We start from the raw sequence: 20,468 nt of genomic DNA on the forward strand, positions 1-20,468 counted from the left end.
AATGCCCCAATCTCACCTCTGAGGTTCCCCAGCCCTGCTCGCTCAGCTCGTCACACCGGATCCTGAGGCAGATAAACTTATCAAGCCCAGCATCTGTGGTCCAGGAGGACTGCCCTGGGCCAGGCTCACCATGGCAACTGGAGGCAGCAGGGAGGCCAGGAGCCAGATAGCCTGGCAGTGGCCGTGGGCAGCCCAGGGTCTCCGCGTAACTGGGGGCCCTCCACAGGCACAGCACTTGGCAAGAGGTTGGGTGTGAGCCCTGTGCCCTAGACTCCTCCTTCTCTCGAGCCGCTGCCCACTGGCCCCCCCTGCTCTGCTCTTCCAGGATCGGCACTCCAGCCCAGGGGTGCTCCCTCGGGCCTGCATCCTGGACAACGTGCGGGGGACCCTCAGCCTGGGGAGGTCGTCTCGGCCATGGCCCTGCCCTGGTCTTCCCTAGACTCCAAAGGCCCCTCAGGCCCTGCAGCCATCAGAGGCAGCCTTCCTCGCGGTCCACTTACACCTGCCAGACGCCCCTGCAGGGTCTGCCCGTGGACACTGTCCAGAGCTGGGCCAGGGCCTACTGAGGCTGGGGTCAACGGCCAGGGAGCCCCTGAGCCAGGGTCCCTCACTGGCGAGGCGACCCTCTGGTTCTCCAGGCCCCCGGGGCTGACTACACTTTCTAGGCGAGGAAGGGGTCCCCACGGTGGTTATGTTTGAATTTTTATGACAGGAAACCAGAATGGGCTGGTCGCAGAGGCTCATGGGGGTCTGTCTCCTGCGCCCACCCTTCCAGGAGGTACAGGCTGAGCTTGGTGGGCAAGGCCATGCCTGACTCCCGGGAGGCTGTCGCGGGCAGTGGGCTGTGGGGGCTGGGCATCAGCACCCCGGGCACTGCCTGCAGCCAGCCAGGGCTGGGACAGCTGAGTTCTGGTGAGGCTGTGCGTGTCACACGTGCAAAGGCACGTTTGTATGTATGTAAACATGCAAACCCCCGTGCGCACTGTACGTCCACGTACAGCGAGTTCTCTGCGGGGTCCTGGCTCTCGGGCCTCAGGCCTCATCATCAGGTTCATGCCCTCCCCTGGGAGCCACCTCGGCCCTCAGTACGAAGTGTCTGGTGCCACCGGGCAGGGCTGTGGGCCTCAGGGCTTCCAGCCCCAGGATGGCCCGGGTCCTCAGACGGTGCCGGCTGGACGGAGGTGCAGGAGAGGGTCTGGGCACTGTAGGCATGCTGCGGCCGGGCCCCGTCCAGCCCCCAGATGGCGTGGAGACAAGTGGGGGCAGGTGGGCGCCACCACCCGCTCGTTAATGGGGCAGCCGGATGACATCACTCATCCTGGGGCCGTGCGAGCCTCCCGCCTGTCTGGGCTGATGTGGACGCAAGGGCCGGACTCGGCTCAAGCCCAGCCCCAAGAGGGCTGAGGGCACCCCTCTTGGGGGGCTTCTGGACGGGGCCCAGGCACGGAGGGGGTCGGTCACCCAGGAGCCCTGAGATGCAGCGCAGGCCGGGGAGGAGGACGGGCCCAGGAGCCCCAGGTCAGGGTCTCGCCGCCGGGACCGGCCGCTGCCGCCGGCAGAGAGCAGCTGGGACGCCTGCTGCAGCCCTCGGGGGAGGGTGAAGGCGGCAAGCCCTCCCCCTCCAGGGCAGCCGGAAGCCCCCCGCGAGGCCGGCTCCCAGCCCCGGACAGGAAAGCCCCCCGAACAAAGGCAAGCTCAGGGGGGTGTTTTCAAACGCTCATGTTTTGCTTCTCCTCTCCCGTTTTGCTCCAAGTCTCTTTTCCACAATTCTGACACCATTGTTCGCCCGGCACCTGCGGCGGCGATGCTTTTGAGAACAGTCACGTGGGGGGAAGTAATTTCACAGTCAGTCCCGGGAAGGCCAGCTGGCCACGGGGAGAGCGCAGAGCGAGGCGTGAATGTTACTCGGAAGGGGAGGAAAACCCTCGCGAGTTCCAGGCCCACCTTCTCGCCCGCAGCAGTGTCGTCCGAGGCCCGCACGCCCGTCCGGCGTCCCGACGTCGACTCAGAGAGCCTTCACCTCTAGAAGCAGAAACAAAACAAGCCCCCCACCCCACCATGCCCTCCAAGTTATACGTGAGGGATAAAATTACATTTGTACAAAAATAGATTTTTTTTTTCTACCTTTCCTGACGCTTTAGACGTCTCCTCTGTTTCTCTGTATGTCACCCTCTCTGTGAGCTACACGGCCCGGCTAAGGCATTGCTAAGGACTGGCAATGGCTAAAGCTGTTTGCTCCAAAGCATCTTAAAATAGATGCGTCTCCTTGCCTCAAGGTATTCATTCGAACCCGGATCTCACCAAAGAAGGGGTCCTTACATACTTGCTGACAACAAGCAAATTTATAGGAAAATGGGGTCGAGGGGGAGTCTTGATTAAAAATAAACAGAAAACGCTGGTAACTGGTCTGTGTGTCTGTGGACGGCGAGCAGGTCTGTGCACGCGGGGTCTCTACAGCACGGGTGTTGCCCACACACACCTGCGTGGGCAGGGACCAAATCCCACGGTGGGAGCAACGTCAGCCCGTCACGCTCCAGCTGGACGTTCCGGCTGGGCCCAACCAGGGCCTCCGTGGAGCAGGGAGTGCGGCGTGGTCTCCAGCACTTGGCCCGGGGGGTCTGCCAGCCCAAACCCTCCTGGGACGCCCAGGGTGGGAGGCCATCCTCCCCCGGGGGGATGAGAGCCAGCAGCTGACGCGAGTGCCCTCTGCACAGACATCCCCGGGTGGGCCAGCTTCCAAGGAAACGCCCAGTGGGGGACAAGCCAGAGGCTGGCCTGGCCGACACCTTCCGAACCTGAGACACAGTCGTCTTCGCTCCTCGGCCGCGGGTGCCCCGCCTGATGACTGAGCGGGAGGTGATCCTGGGGGTGGGGGTGCCTGCCGGAAGCATCCAGCAAGTGGGGATGGCACAGGATGGCCAACAAGCTGACGTTAGTGCTATCTTTAGAAAATTAAAGACTGTCCCACCAAAATAATAATTACCAAAAAAAATCACCTTAATTGAACCAGATCGGTCTACTGAAGGTCTGGTTAAAGAAAACGTCTATCTACCGAATAACGTGCCATTTTCCCACCATCACCTTTTCAAACACAGCAAGGATGCTACGAGGACAGCGCCCGAGGAGAAGACGGGGGACTTGGCCCCAGGACACCGGGGGCCCGGTGCGGGGGGGAGGCAGGAGGCCGGGGGAGGGGGTGCCGGGGTGGCCGGGGGGCCCCCAGGCCAGCCCCCACAGGGCCCTCTCCTGGTCTCCAGAGTGGTCCAGGGCAGCAGGGCGGGTGGGGCGTGGACGGGGTGTGTCCAGCTGCAGAAGGCACTGGGTGCGGGCTGAGGGGCAGCCTTACAAACCCACCACTGGGGGGACCCCAGGGGGAGGACCACCGGGGTGCCTGCGTCACTCTGCTGACACCACCACGCCTCCAAGGCGGCCGAGACTTCTGGGGGTGCTGGGCAGTCCCCAGCTCTTCCCACCTCTGCCGCAGAGGGCGGGTGGGGCGGGTGCTGGGGCAGCCGGGGACGCATCTCCTGGGGGCGGGAATGGGGGCCCCAGAGCAAAGAGACGTCTGTGGGGTCCTCCACACGGTCGGCCCAGGCGCCTCTCGCTCAGCCTGGGCTGGACCCTGGAGGGCAAAGAACGGACACCCTCTTCCCCACGGAGGCCGGGAGGCTGGCCTGTCCTCACCCAGCCTCGGGGGCACCCCCGCACCCACCCCCCGGGGTAGACAGGCCTGGGGGAGCACCCACAACGCCGACCCCCACTCCTGCTCCGGGGCCGCTGGCAGTTCCGGGTCCCCCAGCCGACAAACGCTGGGTTTCGGGGTGTGAGATGGAAAAACGGACCGGAGGGAGAGCGCGACGGTGCAGAGGCCTTCACCCTGAGAGAGCCAGCCCAGGAGGCTGGGCCTGCCTGGCCGGCCGGGCCCCCGACCAGAGCGGGTGCGGACGGACACAGGACAACAGCCTGTCTCTGGGAGCCCCACCCGACCCCAGGGTGCTGGCGCTCGGCCGCTCCCCACCCCAGGGGCCCACCAGATGCCCGCCAGCCAAGCAGTGCGGCCCACAGTGCCGCAGGCCCCAGCCAGCTGTCCGCTCCCCACAGCGGCGTGCCCACAGGCCCCTCCAGCTCTGGACCCTGCTGGTCTCCCTCAGCATGCGCAGCCGACCGAGGACCCGCCTCCCCTCCCATCCCCGTGGGCCTCCTGGGTGGGCAGCAGACCTCCGGTCCACTAGAGATCGGGTACGCCCTGCAGGATTGGGGGCCAGCCTCAGCCCTCTGCACAAGCTGGAAGGTTTGGGGGCGGCCTGGACAGGACCCCGTGGGACCAGGAGCTGAAACCAGGACAACGCAGAGAGCACGCAGGTGGGATGGGGTGCACGGGTTTCCCTGCAGCCTTAGGCGACCCCCAAACCCAGCACAGAGGTCGGCTCCCAATCTGACTGGTTTGGGGAGCAGGTTGAAAGTCATCTTTGGAAAAAGGGGTTGCTCACCCTTCACTCTGAGGGACTGGAGCCCCTCCCATCCTCCTGGGAGGCAGGTCGGGGTCTTTGGCAGCCCCCCCCACCTGTCCCCTCCTCCCAATCGCGGGTGAAGCTGGGCGGGCAGGGCACCAGCCAACATAGGAGGCAGAGAATCCTTGCAAACAGAGGACCTCCCACGGGAGATTTCCAAACCCAGCGACCACAGAACGTGACGGAGCCCTGCCACCCTCTGAACGATGCGGCTCCGGGGATAGCGGCGTGTACCCCGTGAGCCCGTCTGGGTTCCCCCCAACCCCAGGGCTCACACCGGCTCCTGCCGCTCTGGCGGCCACCCCGGGATGCCCGCTGCCGGGTCCAGACGAGTTGTGGAAAACGGGGAGGGCGGCCGGCAGCACAGGCTCAGCAGTGGCAGGCCACGCCCCCAGGTCCAGGCGGGCAGAGGAGGGCGGGGCGGGCCGGGACCAGCGGGCCTAAGTCATCTGGTGTGGGGCCTCCAGCATCTCCATGAGGAAGGTGTCGATGGGCGTGTCCCCGATGAGCTTGAAGAAGAAGAGGTGCTCCAGGCACTTGAGGCCGATGGAGCGCAGGGCGGGCAGGCGCAGCAGCAGCTTGGCGAACCTGCGGACGGAGCCGCATGAGCGCCCGCCACCCTCTCCCCCCGACCCCCGCCCCGGCCCCGTGGCCTGATCGCGTCTCACCGCCCCAGACCCCGAGGCTGCCACGGCAGGGGCCCTCCTGAGCCAGGGGCCTTCAACGGGGAGGGGTCTATCAGGCAGAGGACGGACGCAGAGAGGGGCCAGGGCCCGGGGGCAGAAGGCTCCAAGGGGACGCCCCCAGGGCAGAGATTCAGGATGAAGGGCCGGTGGCCAGGCTGGGGCGGGCTGATCAGGGCTTCGTGGGGGAAGTTAAGAGGCGCGGCAGGCTTTCTCCAAGGGCAGCAGGAGTCGCAGCAGGATTTTACACAGGAAGAAGGGCTCTGACAGCAGATCTGAGCGCCAGCAAAGCCCCTGGGCGGTGGGCCCCCCTCTCGGGATAAAGCCGCTCCTGAGCTGGGGGGCAGGTCTGAGCTCCCAGAAGCCTCCAGTGGGGCTCACGCCAGCACCCACCTCGCCCAGAATGAGCTGCAGCCCGACGTCGAACAGGGCGGGTGCGGGGAGGGGGAGGGGCTCCTCGGGCTGTGCCTGCCCCACTGCAGAGTCTCGGGGGAGGACAGTGGGCGGCAGACGGGCAGGGAAGACTTTGGGGGGCGGTGCCTGGAGAAGGGACGCCAGGCTCCGGCGCTCTGTGCCAAGGACAGCTGCTGTGTGGGGACAGGGCCCAATGCCCCACCCCGGACGTCCACATCTTACCCCTCCCTGGACCCCGGTCCCCACCCCGAGCGCTTCCAGGCCTTCTGCACACGACCCTCTGGGGACCCTGGGACCTCACTAATTATTAACAATGTCTTATTTCAGGGGGAAAGCCCCGGGCTTGGCTGCAACACAACCCACGTTTTAAAGGCAAAAACGCAACTCGGAGGCTGGAGCGGGGCCAGAGAACGCGCTGTTTTCTGCTGAGTTGGCGAGATGGGCCGGGGCGGGGAGCCAGGAAAAACAGGCGGGACTGCCACCCCTCCTTAGGGAAGTTTCACTTTAAACCAGATGAGGCTGGTCAGACACTTAACCGTGTGTGTGCCGGCTGGCAGGGCGGGCGAGGGCAGAGCCAGGCCTGGGGCCCTGGGGCCCCAACCCCTCCTGGCAGACAGAGGACAGTCCCGGAAGAGAGGAGGCAGGAACCTGGACAGCCGGTCTGCAGGCACCTTCTCCCAGAAACCCACTGCGCGCCCGGCTCGGGGGACCTGCCAAGGAGACAAGGCCAGCCCTCCGGGGCCCACAGTCGGCAGGGAGAGAGGCAGGCAGACTCTGTGCTCAGACCACGGCCATGTGCTCCGCCCACATTTGTAAAGCACCTACTACGTGCTGGCTTTCATCCCTGCCGGGCCGAGCACACCAGGGCCCTGCCTCGAGCGGCTTCCTCTGTCGCCAGAGGAAAGCACCGCCTTGGTTTACAAGCCACGCGTGCCTACTGTGCGCCAGCACAGGGCCCCTCTGCCTGGCGGGGCTGCAGGTAACGGTGAGCGTGCACCTGCTGGGGCGGAAGAGTGCCTGGGTCCCCCACTGCCCTGGGTGGGGGGGGCAGCTGCCTTCTAACCCACAGGAGCATCTGAAGGGCTGGGGCAGGCCTGCCCCAGCCCCGAGGCCCGGCGGGCGGAGGCTCTGCCAGGGCTCACCTTCCTGGCTGCTCGGGGTACTTGTGTTTGCAGTATGCCTCCAGGGACGCGTAGACCTTCTCGCGAAGCGCCTCCACCTCGGCTGGGTTTGAGAGCCCCTTGGAGTCTGCAAGGGAGAAGGGGCCACAGGTCAGAGTCCGGCCCCGGGAAGTGGGGACCCAGAGCCCCGACCTGGATGAGGTGGCCCCACACGCACACCCTGCCCGCTGCGTGCTGGCCACTCGACCTTGGGCCCGTCCCCTAACCTCCCGCCACCCCACTACCCCATCAGGAAGGTGGGACAGGCCTGCTTTCACCAGGCCTGGTTGCCACGCCAACCACATCACCTCTGGAGGCCTCAGTGCACTGGGGCTCAGCCCCTCTGAGCCAATGTAGGCTCCAAACCTCCTTCTGTCTGAAACAGCCAAACCCACGCTGTGGGGGCCAAAGCCACCCTGAGCCCTGAGACCCTGGCAGCAGGAGCCTGGTCTGGAAGGGGCTCTGCCTGTGGACAGAGATGCCTGGGACCCGGGCCACCAAAACCCCAGGGCCCAGGGGTGAGGACTGAGGCGCACCGGCCGCCCTGGGTCATCTGGGCAGCAGTCACAGGCCTCCCTAAGCCAGTGAGGGCTCCCCGGTTGGGCAAAGCTAAGCCCCTCTCTGCTCCTTTGTTTCCGAGGTCACCCCGCAAACTGACACCCGACAAGCCTCTCCCCACTGACCCCCAACCCCAGCCCCCTCTGGGCACTGGGATTCGGGCCCCTGCCCTGAGTGAGGCCCCAGACAGGCATGGTCCACGCTGACGGCTTAGCGGGCAGAGGCTGGAGCCCCCCTGCTGCCCATCTGAAGCCAGTGCAGCCCTGGGGACAGGCCTGCTCTTGGGTGACCTCTGACCCCTAGGCCAGGGGCCCCCACCCCAGCCCTGACCCAGCTGTCTGACATCCCAGCAGGGGCACCGTGCCCAGCATCAATGCCACAGTGGCCTGGGGTCTGGGCACCTCGGGAAATGCAGTCTCCTCTGCAGCTGGGCCCCCAGTCTCCCTACACTTGGGCCTGTGCCAGCTCTGGCCACCTCCCTTCCGCCCCTGGCAACCCCGAGTCTGGACCCCAGCAGGTAAAGCAGTGCCAGCATCCAAGTCACGCTCGACTTCAAGGGGACCCCACTGGGCAGGGCTGTGTTGGCAGGGTCGTGGGTTCACGCACAGGCCTGGGGACAAATGCCCCTGGAAACGGGCTGTCCCCACTAGGGGGCCCCATCTTCACCCCAGCCTGACCCTCAGCGCTGGAGCGACGACGGAGGGTAAGGACTCAGGAGCCCTGCCGCTGGCCCGCCCTCCCACAGCCAGCACTTCCCCGAGAAGCCCTCAGAGCCCGCCCCTGCCCCGGTGCCCCCCCCCAGCACCCCCAGACCAGCCAGGCTCCAGGTCTCTGGTAGCGGAGCCCATCGCAAGAGAGACAGGCAGGCTCAGCGGAGGGGCAGGGGGCCGACACCGCCCTATCAGTGGGCTGTGGGGCTGCGGCGGGTGCCCCGCTGCCTTAGCCCCTTGGGGGGTGGACACCAGGCCTCGGCAGCAGGCGGTACCGGGGTTGAAGAGGACGATGGCACGCAGGCAGCCCAGCTCCGTCTTGTCCATCTGCATGTCCCGCATCTTGGACACCAGCTCCGTCAGCACCCTGTGGGGGGAGGGGCAGGGAAACAGCAACGTCCAAGCTAGACCACGCCCTTCCTGGGGCCCCCAGAAACACCCCCAAAGGGCTCTGTGACCACGCCCCTCCTGGGGCCCCCAGAAACACCCCCGAAAGACTCCGCGCAGGCCTGAAGGGCAGCTGAGAAGGGCAGGGCGATTCAGACAGGGTAGGACAGTCCCTGTGCCCAGCCGGTCCCCTCCGGCCCCGAGGAGGGAGGGGGGCTCCTCTCCTCCACCTCCAGGAGCTCAGCATTGTGGGATTTTATTCCAGGAACCCAGAGACTAGAGGGGGCCCGCGTGACAGCGGGGTGAGCCAGGGTCCTGGACGTCGGGGGCGGAGTCCACCGGCACACGTCCCCGCCGGCTGCAAACCAGGCCAAGGCCCAGACGTGCATCCCTGCCGCTCCCTACGTCCGCGGGAAGGCGCCTCCCCAGCTCCTGGCTCCCCTGCTCCTGGCTCGCTGCCGGAGGGGGTTCTGTGCCACCTCCCATCACCAGGCACCTCCCGAGCACCTGGGCCCCCGGAGCTGTCAGCTGGGCGCACAGCCGGGGAGGCATTTCTAAACGTGCCCTCGGAGGGACGGGCTTGCTAAAGAAGCCATCTGTGAGCAATATGATCCTCTGGAGAAGGAAACGGCAACCCACTCCCGTATTCTTGCCTGGAGAATCCCACGGACAGGGGAGCCTGGTGGGCTACAGTCCATGGGGTCGTACAGAGTCGGACACGGCTGAGCGACTAAGCATGTAAGCAATAAACCCAGCACCCCACAGCCCCCTCCTCGAGTTTGGTGAAGGCCCTGAATGTCCTGTGGCAAAGACACGCCCTACACTGTCTACATCAGGGCCTGCCCAGGGTGCCTGGAGCCGGCGGGGGGGGAGCAGTGACGAGCCGCCCCCCCGTTCTTCCTGGGCTGTCCCGTGTGGCAGCACGCTCTCGCTTTTATCCCCAGGGGGCTACAGTAGGGGTCTCTGCTGCGCCCCCCCACCATTAGGCTCTTGTACTCAGGGGCTCGGGCTTCCCTTGGGGCTCAGTTGGAAAAGAATCCGCCTGCAATGTGGGAGACCTGGGTTCGATCCCAGGGCTGGGAAGATCCCTGGAGAAGAGAAAGGCTACCCACTCCAGTATTCTGGCCTGGAGAATTCCATAGACTGTATAGTTCACAGAGTCTCAAAGAGTCGGACCCGACTGAGCGGCTCTCTTCACTCAGGGGCTCACCTGGGACCCCGCGCATTGCCTCCCTCCCGGGGGGTCCACCCCCCCAGCCCCTGCAGCTCCCCCGCCCCGAGGACCCACCCACAGCCCTCCCCAGCCCCTGCAGCTCTGGCTGGCTGAGCTGACACCCCCATGCTCTGGGCTCACAGGCAAAGCCAGCCAGGGACAGAAACAGGCCTCCCAGTGACCCCGCCGGTGGAGACAGACGTTCTCGGAGCCTGAGAACAGAATCGCCTGACCATTGCCCAGCACTGGCCGCCTGGGTGTGTGCCAGAGGGGCGGGAGCAGATAGCGGCGTCCCCGCCGGGGACAGGCCTGGAGCGGTGCTGGGACGCGGCCGTGCGCCCGCCGCACGCAGGCTCACGGAACCACGACATGTCACAGCACCACCGTGTATCTCTGCTGTAAAGATGGGGCCGCTTTCCTTCCCACATGAGGATGTGGAGGGAAGGACACCGCAGTGGGAGCTGGGATACGCGAGCGGCCCTGGGGATTTTAATCTTAGGGAAGTAGCTCAGTGGTGTCTGACTCTTAGCGACCCCATGGACTGTAACCCACCAGGCTCCTCCGTCCATGGGATTCTCCAGGCAAGAATACTGCAGTGGGTTGCCATTCCCTTCTCCAGGGGATCTTCCTGACCCAGAGATCGAACCTGGGTCTCCCGCGCTGCGGGCAGACGCTTTACCCTCTGAGCCACCCGGGCCTTAGTCCTGGGGCTCTCCTGCTGTCTCCCCAAGTGTAACCTCCGTGCCCGGCACAGAGGCCGCGCGGGAGTCCCCACCTGTCGAAGATGGCGCCCACGCCCGCGCTGTGGGCACTGTTGCGGTGCACGTGCAGCCCGGTGGCCAGGAGGATGCCGTCCTTCACGGCGATGGAGCGGTGGGAGAAGGAGGCGATGAGCAGCTCGTTCCAGCCTGCGGGGGGTGGGGGGCGCACACAGAGTCACCGTGGTCTCCAGGCCCCGCCCCCTCGCCCCTAGGAACCCCCCCCCCCGCCCCCGCCACTGAGCAGGAGCAGGGACTCGTCCACCCGCGGGGCTCCGGGGCCCCACCTCGCCCCGCCCCGGCCCCCACCGGGCACCCGGGAGGCAGCTCGCACCCTCTCGAGGCAGGGCCTCCGTGGAACCCCAAGCCCATGACCCTTCCACAGAAGGACGGTTCCCGAGCACTGGCCCGTAAGTCCCGCACAGAGCAGCTCCTGCAGCTGCTTAACCCGGGCCCTCCACACTCAGGTGCCCGGGAAGTCCCTCTCTGTACGTGCCAGACGCTGCTGCCACGGAGCGCCAGGGAGCCCCTGGATCCTCTCGGGCAGCCCCCACCGCAAACTCCCCGAGCTGGCGTTTTGGGGGTGCCACGAAACAGTAAATGATGGAGCCCAGGAGTGTCGGAGCCAAGGGGGGCCACCGCCCTCTCCTGGAGTCCCTGGCACACGCGGAGTGGGCACAGGGCTGGGGGAGGGCAGAGAAAAGACCCTGTACGCATGCGCTCCTGCAAACCAGACGTGCGAGCCGTCTCCGACCCCAGCCTGGAGCCCACGGAGCACTCGGCAGTGGTGGCTGTGACCGTCACCGCTGCCCCAAAGGCTCCGGGCTGGTGGCTGTGCCCAGGTCACAAGGGTGATCCTGTTCAATCATGACTCAACCCCGCAAAGCTAGTATTGGCCCCAGTTTACACAGATGAAAACTGAGAGCCCGGGGGACAAAGAGGCTGCCTGCTCAGCACGAGGACCCGGGGCCCCGCCCCACCCCGCAGGTCAGCATCTTTTCCTCTCGGCTCTGGGGTTGGGGTCTGTGCCCCAGTCAGAGTGAAAGCTCTTCCAGGGACCGTCTCCCCCACCCCTGGGCCCATCGTGGATGGACACCCGCTGGCCAAACACGAGGGCTCAGGAGGCTGAGGAGGAGACCTCGTCAAGCGGCAGAACCGGGCCCCAGCAAGACTGCCCTCCTCTGAGGCCCCTTCCCCAGCCGTGTCCCAGGCCTTCTCCCCAGCAGCAGCCCCCACTCCCTCCCTATGCCTCATGCCCCGTGCCTCTAGGCACTGAGCAGGATCAGGGCCCCGCCCCCTCGCCGCCCCGCCCCGCCCCGCCCCGCCCAGGCCCGCTGCTCACCTGCCCGCAGCAGGATGACCTGGTCGTCCAGGGGCAGCTCGGAGAAGTGCGGGATCCGCTTGGCCCACTCCACCAGCGTGAAGAGCTGCTTGTCAGCGGCTTGGCAGATGTTGGTGACGGGGTCGTTGGGCTGGGGAGGGGCGCCGTGGTGATGAGCACCGTGCCTTGAACAGGGCCCTGATCAGGCCCCTACACACCCGACCTGGTGGCGGGGGCTGACCAACGCCCCCACGACCCCCACGACCTCAGCCCCCGAACCCCAGCACAAAGGACTCGGCGAGCACGGCTGAGTGAAGGGTTCTGAGGGGAGGTGACCCTGGAACGTGTGGGTGGGCCTGGGGATGTCACAGAGCCCCTGCTGGGGGGGAAGGTCAGAGGGCAGGGAGGATATGAGGGCTGAGGCCAAGGTCGAGGAGGGAAGAGCTGCTGCCTCAACGTGGAAGAAGGGCCGGAGCCGGGCACGGGGCGCCTACAGAGCTGGAGAGGCCGGGGCGAGGCCCCCCAGCCCCAGCCCCCGGAGGGCCAGCCCTGCCGATGCCCTGACTTGGCCCAGGCACACAGATCTCAGGCTTCGGGCCTCGAGAAGAGTGAGGCAGTAACATCTGTGTTCTTTTAGGCACTCGGCTTGCTGCCACTTGTCCAGAAGCCACAGAAAGGTCACCGTGTCATGACCCACCGTGGCCCTTGGGCCGATGCCAGGTGACCTCGTGTTGTAGACCAGGCGTGGGGAGGGGTGGGCGGTGCCAGCCCCTCTGGTGGTGGTGCTTCTTCCCAGATTTGGACGTGGCACGCACACAAGGGTGCATCTGAAGCCCTTCCAGAAAGTTCTGGTCAGAAGGAGTGTGCGTGCGTGCCCAGTCATTTAGTCCTGTCTGACTCTTGAGACCCCATGGGCTGTAGCCCACCAGTCTCTTCTGTCTGTGGGATTCTCCAGGCAAGAACACTGGAGTGGGTTGCCATTTCCTCCTCCACGGCATCTTTCTGACCCAGGGATCGAGCCCGAGTCTTCTGCAGTGCAGGCAGATTCATTACCACTGAGCCACCTGGGAAGCCCCTAGCCAGAAGGGGACGCCCAGTCATCCTCACAAATGGGGGAACCCGGGCAGCCTCAGTGGCTCCAGGCTCCAGCCCACGGGGCTCCGATGAAGAACCCGCGAGGCCCTGGGGGGTGGGGCCCAGGCAGCGGAAGCGGAAGCGCCTCATTCCAGGAACCACGTGTGCCAGGCATCCCCCAACGGGGTGGGGAGGCTGGAGGGGCTTCCCTGATAGAAACCATGTGCCCTCCCACGCAGCGCAGTCTAAACAATCCGGCCGTGAAGGGCCTGCTGAGGGCTCTCTCGGGAGGCCTATGACAGTGGGGCACCGAGGCCGGCGGGGCGGACGGGACCCGCGTGCAGGAGGACCTGGGGCCGCGGGAGAAGTGGCTTCCAGGGCACATGGCCAGTCAGGGGAAAGGGGTGGAAGGCGCCAGCGCCCAGATGCCCCCAAAGTCACCGGCACACCGAAGCCCCAGGGGGCCAGCCCACACAGCATTCCCGCCTCCACCCAGGAGCACCGACCAGAAGCCCAGCACTCGGGGCGCCCAGAGGCCACGTGCCCAAGCCCAGCACACCCTCCAGGCATCGCACACCCATCCCGTCCACCGGATGACTGCAGCCACGAGCAGAGCTAGCCTGTACCGGAGACCGGCTCACCCGAGCGATACACCCAGCAGCAAGTGAGCCAGAGCCTGGGGCCAGGCTCCAGTCCTCAGGGACCCTGCTCCATGCCCTTCCAGCCCACGGGTGGGAGGCCAAGCTTAATGGCGGGGGTCCAGGCAGCTGCACTGAGCCGGGCAGAAGGCATGGGGAAGACCGACCAGTCCCGGGCTGAAGCCCCAGAGGTCGGGCTTTCTCTGGTCACTAGCGGGACCCCCCCCGAGCCCCCAAGGGGCCCAGAGCAGGCCCGTGGAGTAGCCAGGGCCTCGGAGGCAGATGCCGGGTCATACCTAATAAGCTGGGGGCAAAGGTTACCTGCACCGGAGGTGCAGGGCTAGGCCTGGAGGAAGGGGTTCCCCGGGGGGAGGAGCTTGAACTCCAGCCGGCTCCATCCTACCTCTGGCAGGTACTTAAATTCTCTGAGCCTTATTCCCACAAAAAGACAAAACAGGCCTCATTCAGCAGCAGTTTCCTGAGCTCTGGCCCCTTGCCAGAGAGGGCGGAGCCTCCAGGCTGGGACCTGAGGCTCCGCCAGAGCAGACAGGTGTCCCTGGTCTGGGGGAAGGGGCCCAACAAGCCAGCCCCACAGGGGGACCCAGGCCAATCCGCCAGGAGCGGCCACAGGAGGGCAGAGCCCCCGCCGGCCAGCCCACCGGCCTGTCCCCGAAATTGCCCGCCTGTTCTGCATTCCTGGAGTGCGCAGAAGGCAGACTTGTTTCCTCCCAGACAGTGTCCTCACTGTCTGGACAAGAGTAAAACCTGGCAGACCGCTGTCGACCCCTGACGTTTCCTTCAGGGCTTCTGCTCAACCGTGAGGCCCGCGCCGCAACCTGGCTCCCCACTGGGACTGGAGAGGCCGTCAGGTGGGGTCGGGCCACAGACCAGAGGGACTGTCAAGGGTCAAACCAGGGCGGGGGGTCACTGCACACAAGAGGCAACACGGCAGGGCAGCCAGCGTGGGGGTCTGAGAGAGGCTGCAGCCTGGGGCGCCCCGTCACAGGGGGACAAGGAAGAGGGGTGTCCTGAGACTGCAGGCAAGACAGGACCCCCACGCTCTGAGACTGGGGAGGTCGTGATCAAGCAGCTACGGGCAAGGCAGGGCCCTGTCCCTGACCGCAGCCGGTCACAGGGGGACAGTCCAACGGCGAGGATGGAGAGCAAACCACCACACTCGTCACGCCGTGACCCCCAAGCGTCAGGGCGCCGAGCCCCCATGATGGGGGCACAAGGTGGTCGAGAGGGAAAGGGCTCCCCGGGGAAAGGGCTCCCCGAGGAAAGGACACTTTCCAAGGCTGAAGCCGAAGAAGAACAGTGGAAACCACACGAGCAAGGGCCCTGGGGCGGGGGTGGGCAGGGCGTCCAGGCCACGTGAGGCAGGGACAGAACGGAGGGGAGAGGCCAGGGGGACCCCAGGGCCACCCTGAACCCACACGGAGACACAGACGATGCTGAGACCCAGTACTGCCCACAGGCCTGGCTGCACGATGGGCCAGAGGTAACAGGAAGCTGGAAGGGAGTCATAAAGTCCTGGGCTGTGAACCCAACAACTGAAAACTCGCCCACCTGACTGGCAGCAGAGCTTCATGGAGGTGCAGGGGCATGGGGGGGTGGTGATAGGGTCCCCCTCCAGGTGGGGGTGTGATGACGGGGAGCCCCTCCCAGGCAATGCTCCCAGGTAGGGGGGGTGATGGGGGTCCCCCTCCAGGCGGGGGTGTGATGACGGGGACCCCCTCCCAGGCGCGCTCCCAGGGCCTCCATCCCCAGAGCAGAGCAGACGGACGTGGGCAGGGGTGCTCACCGAGCTGGGGCTCAGCCCCACGTTCGCCTCCACGTAGGCCTCGGTCTTGGGCTCGACCGCCAGCTCGGCCTCCAGGATCTTCTCCACCGGCATGTCCTCGTTGGCGCTGCTGGTCGACTCCACCTCGCTCTCACCCCGGTCCTTGCCTCGCTGCCGCTCCTCCTGCACGGCTGAGGCGGGGTGAAGGGGTCACGGTCAGCCCGCAGCTCCCGCGGCAGCCTCCGCCCCCGGGGCCCAAGCAGCGCGCCCGCCAGCCAGCCAGGGCCAGGGAGAGCGAGGGTGCTCGGGGCCGGCCAGACCGCAGCCCCGTCTCTTCCCCAAGCCCGGCCTCCCACTCCCGGGGGGCTGTGTGTTCTGAGAACAGAGCACGCCACCTCTCGCTAATTCATTCAACCCCGGTTCACACCAGGACCACCCAGGGCCAGGGAGGACAGCGCCCCGCTCTCAGGAAGTGAACAGCTCAGCAGGGATCCCAAGGTGGAGTGAGAAGCCCTTTCATGGGCTTTCATGGGTTATGGACGCAGGCACAGCCAGGACGGCTTCCAGAAGACGCGGCAATGCAGCTGAAGGGACAGAAAGGCAGGGACGGCAGCCCAGGCAGGGGCGGGGTGGGCGCTGAGGCCGAGGGGGTGTCCAGCATGAGGCTGGAGGACTGGGCAGATGGGGGCAGCCTAGTCTCTGGGAACCAGGGAGAGAGGCAAGGGTTCATTTCAACACGCCCCGAGGAGACGCACGCGCAGGAAGGCCGAGGGGACCAGGCACCCCACGCTGGGCATTCACAGACCCTCAATCTCAGAGCCCGTGTAGCTCAGGCCACCCTCTCCTAAGAGAAGCTGAGACCTCCCTGAGGTCACCCTGCAGGCCAATGGGACACAGAGCCACAGCGCAGCTGTGAACCCCACCCAGAGCCCCGTAAAGCCCCAAGGGGCTCCTGCAGCGGGCTGACCCCACCGCCCTGCCTCTACTGGGGACAGCAAGGACCCCGGACCAGAGCAGTGGGGGGAGTCTGCAGCAGAGAGAAGCCTAGTCCAGGGCCAGAGGGGCTGCTGCAGAAACCAGAACCCTCACAGCGGAGCCCCGGGCTATCGGGCAGAGCCCCGCGGACAGCCAGACACCCCTGAGCGACAGCAGCGGCACCAGGACTGGGCGGTCCCCCTCACCGCCCGCCAAGCCCCCCAAGCCCACCCTCCCGTGGTCCTGCCCTGCTGACCCAGAGCGGGCTGAGGCATCCCCTCGACACCCCAGGTACCCTCAGCGCCCACCTCAGACAAGGCTTTGCGGGGCCCCTGGGGACCCCAGCACAGAGCAGAAGCTTGTGCAAGCCCACTCCTGGGGGCCGCGGTGCACACACGGCCGCCGCGCTGTGCAGAAGGGCCCGCTCGCAGCCCCTCACCCCCAGGGGCCAGGGGAGCCTCCGTTCTCTGAACCTGGGGGCGTAAGGGCTCTGCTCTGGGGCTCCCTGGGGTCCCTGGGCCCCACACAGCTCCATCACAGCCCATGTCGACCCCTCTCCACCACGCCGGCCCCACCAACAACCGTTCGGAGACGCCAGGACCCAGTGGTGCCCTTCTCCAGGTCGTGGGGCATCCTAAGGGCCAGCCCAACCTCCTTGCTGCCTCCACAAACGGCTGCTCACAGCTGCCCCCTGCCAGGGGCTTCACTCTCCGAGCCCGAATGCTGACTCAAGTGAGGGACTTTCCGTTGGTGCAGCCGGACTCCAGACGGGCTGGCCGACGCTGTGGACCAGACCAGCTGGGCCACGGAGCCAGGCAGAAGGCCTCGGGCCGGAGCTTTTGCAAGCCTGGCGCTTCTGCAAAGTCTGACAGCTGGTGGGGCTGGGTGGGAAGCTCAAGCTGGCCAGCCTGGCCCCCACCACCCCCACCACAGCGGATGCTGGGCTGGACCGGGCACCGCCTCAGGTCACCATCTGTGCAGGGGACTGGGTCACAGGCCAGAAGGGTGGACCCAGCGCGAGGCAGCCACACGGGCCCATCTAGACCACAGCCAAGTGATGGGAACTCAGAACCCTGGCGAGCAGTGTCCCCGAGACCCTGAGGGTGGGGTCCCTGGGGTCTGTGTTCTGGACAGAGCTGAGAGGCCCGTTTTACCAAGTTGGGAAACTGAGGCCCAGAGCTCCCCTCATGGCTGAGCCCTCAGGAGAGCCGGCGGCTCAGGAGTCAGACCTGCTCTGCCCTGGGTGAGCCCCAAGCCTCTCTGGGCCGCAGCACCACCGCCCCCCACAGTGAGACCGACGGCAGCCGCCTCCCGGGGTCCACAGGCACTGTCCTCCATCTGCTTGCGACTCCCTCTCCCATGCCCCCCGCGCCGTGGCCCAGTTACGGGGATGCCCGCACTCGCAACGGGCCTGGGCACAGGGGTGCCGACCGGGGGGCCCTTGGGTGTGGGGAGCGGGCAGAATTAACTAGCGAAGCTCTGTGAGCACCCTCACCGTAAGTGTTACGGTTTTACTTATAGATGGCGGCGGGAGCGGGTGGCTAGGATTCTTGCTGGACCAGGTCAGCCGTCGTTTACACGTGGTCGTGTGTGACCGACATCCAGCCGGCGGGAGGCCTCAGGCAGGAGGGGCGGCCGAGACAGGGCCTTGTTCTCCCAGCCCACGGTGGGGGCAGGGGGCTGCACGGGGCTGGGGGGGAACGCTGCCATGAGGGCAGAGCTCGCGGACCCCCTGCTGGGATCCCCAGGAAAACTCCCCAGCAGCCGAGCCAGCACCTGGAGGGGCGCTAAACACCCCAGCACAGCCAGGGTCCCCGCAGTCAGCAGACTCCAGCATGGCACCCCTCTCTGCCACAGCGCTTGCTGCCGGCCCCTGGGGAGCCGAGAGGTGGAGGGGGGATATGGGTGGGGGAGCCCAGGCCTGCCGCCTCCTTTGCTTTGGGCACCTCCCCTGTCCTTTGCAGGACCCGAGGGGCAGAAAGGACGGGATTTCACCAGTGGCTCTGGCCCGGCTGCCCCTTCTCAAGGGCAGAGGGGGCATCCCTGCCAGAGGCCACAGGGCAAGTTAGGTGCCTCCAGCTCAGAGGACCCAGCTCTCCTTCCCCTCAGTCTGCACACAAGAATGGTTATGTGCACACAATCACACATACACACAGGCTCACACCCACATGTGCACACCAGCACTCCCACAAACTCACGTGCACACACACACATGCATACACACACACACACAGGCCTACACCCAAGCACCCACACCAGCACTCACACAGACACACACACTCACAGACACACCCACAGATACATACAGGCTCCCCTGCACACCCGCACACAAACATGCACACACAGATGCGCACACACACACACGTGCACAGAGGCTTGCACCCACACACGCATACTAGCACTCACACAGACACACGCACACTCACATACACACTCACCCACACATGCACAGGCACACTCAGACGCACACACACACGTACCCATCTTGTGGCCACCAGTCTCTTGGCCCCCCATGCCCTCTGCCACACTCCTCCCTTGGGGGAGCTTGCCAACACCCCCATGCACAGGCAGGGAAGAGCAAGGCCCCAGGCGGACGGGAGGTGGGGGCCCGGCTGGGGCTCTCTCCGCAGTGAAACGTGGTGCCATACCCGCCTGCACACACACGTGCGTGCACACACACCAGGCACCGTCTCCACACCCGCCGCTCAGAGCCAGCAGACAGAGACAGGAAGGAAGAGGGAGAGACCTTCGTGAGGAAGGAGGGTAAGCGGGGAGGCGGGGCAGTGGGGCGGCCCCTGCAGCCTGGCGCGCTCACCCCAGACGGGAGCCAGGTCTCCCCCTCAGGCCACGAAGCCCTGCGCGCCGGCCTGCGCCCTCTTCAGACAGGAGCGCCGACAGGCCCCAGAGTGCGGCCGCACGCCCAGTGGACAGGCCCGGCCCACGGGCACTTCCCACCCGGGGCCCCAGCCCCGCAGGCCCGACATGAAGCCGTCACCTGCCGCGTCCCTCGCTAGCCAGCCCTCCCTGCGGTCAGCCAGTCCAGGTGCCAGCCCCGAGCCTGCGTCCCTGTTACACCAGAAGCGACCAGAAGCCTGTCACGTGGGTCCAGCCGTGTAGCACCAGCTGGCATGGCTGTCCGCCACGGGGCTGCACCTAGGAGGGCGCGGGCTGGCCCTGGGGCCCTACAGCCTACATGCTCCTGGACAGGGCTGGGGTGGCACACTGGGTCCCCATCACCGGGCACTGCACTGCCCAGGTCATGCCGCCAAAGCCCTGCCCCCGCTGGGGAGCCCTCCTCTGCAGGGCTGGCACCGTGGCCACGGGTGCCCACCATTCACCCCTCCAGAGGGCAAGGCGGTGGGGCTGCCCCACAGCAGCGGGGGGCCAGACGGCGCTGCACCCACGGGCGGACGGAGCCGCCTCCCACCGCCCCACGGCTCTCGGGCCAGCAAAGAGTTTAACGTCGTGTTGAGAGCATGAGGGGACCGTGTAGGAGGGTTTTTACTGCCTGCTCGTGACTTATAAATCCAGCAGGAGGCGAGGGGAAGTGAATCCTGATGGAATCAGGTATTTATCTAATGGTCCATAAATCAGGCCTCTAGGGCCGCGGTGCCTCAGGACGGCGCCCAACGTTCCAGACTCATGCATCAGATGGAGAGCGCGCGCATACGGCCCCGAGGCCCCCTCCCCAGCCCCGAGGCCCCCTCCCTGCCCCGAGGCCTCCTCCCTCCGTGGGGGGATGCCTGGGTGGGTGAGTGTATGTGACCAGGCAGGGTCCCCAAAGAGGCTTCGGGCACAGCAGGCGCCCCTAACAGCCACCGGTGGGCAAGGGCAAGGGGGTCAGAGCCGCTGACCCCCCACACCCGAGACTGCAGCTCCACTGGGACAGGGGACGCTGTCTCCACTTTCCCCAGACCTTGGGGGGACAGATCGCTGGGGTGTCCCCAGGACCACTCCACTGGGACAGGGGACGCTGTCTCCACTTTCCCCAGACCTTGGGGGGACAGATCACTGGGGTGTCCCCAGGACCACTCCACTGGGACAGGGGACGCTGTCTCCACTTTCCCCAGACCTTGGGGGGACAGATCGCTGGGGTGTCCCCAGGACCACTCCACTGGGACAGGGGACGCTGTCTCCACTTTCCCCAGACCTTGGGGGGACAGATCGCTGGGGTGTCCCCAGGACCACTCCACTGGGACAGGGGACGCTGTCTCCACTTTCCCCAGACCTTGGGAGGACAGATCACTGGGGTGTCCCCCAGGCCCACAAGTGGAAAGCTTGAG

At 66.2% G+C, this 20,468-nt stretch overlaps 1 protein-coding gene across 6 annotated transcripts in view; it reads right to left on the reverse strand.

Moving 5' to 3' along the window:
• Positions 1-4,136: 4,136 nt before the first annotated feature.
• The window catches only part of RXRA (retinoid X receptor alpha), an 89,268-nt gene continuing 72,936 nt past the window's right edge, over positions 4,137-20,468 (reverse strand). For 4 of the 6 annotated variants that reach the window (XM_068988115.1, XM_068988108.1, XM_068988130.1 and 1 more), the window contains exons 5-11: positions 15,232-15,401; positions 11,737-11,866; positions 10,412-10,544; positions 8,312-8,403; positions 6,751-6,856; positions 6,145-6,318; positions 4,137-5,099 (exon numbers count right to left, since the gene is read on the reverse strand). In XM_068988115.1, the coding sequence (XP_068844216.1) occupies positions 4,952-5,099; positions 6,145-6,318; positions 6,751-6,856; positions 8,312-8,403; positions 10,412-10,544; positions 11,737-11,866; positions 15,232-15,401 (953 nt within the window). In that variant the 3' untranslated portion in view covers positions 4,137-4,951. The remainder of the gene's footprint in view (positions 5,100-6,144; positions 6,319-6,750; positions 6,857-8,311; positions 8,404-10,411; positions 10,545-11,736; positions 11,867-15,231; positions 15,402-20,468) is intronic. The other 2 variants (XM_068988147.1, XM_068988139.1) reach the window with 1 other exon arrangement.

Source organism: Capricornis sumatraensis, chromosome 1 (assembly GCF_032405125.1).
Source record: "Capricornis sumatraensis isolate serow.1 chromosome 1, serow.2, whole genome shotgun sequence".
NCBI classification, from domain to species: domain Eukaryota; kingdom Metazoa; phylum Chordata; class Mammalia; order Artiodactyla; family Bovidae; genus Capricornis; species Capricornis sumatraensis.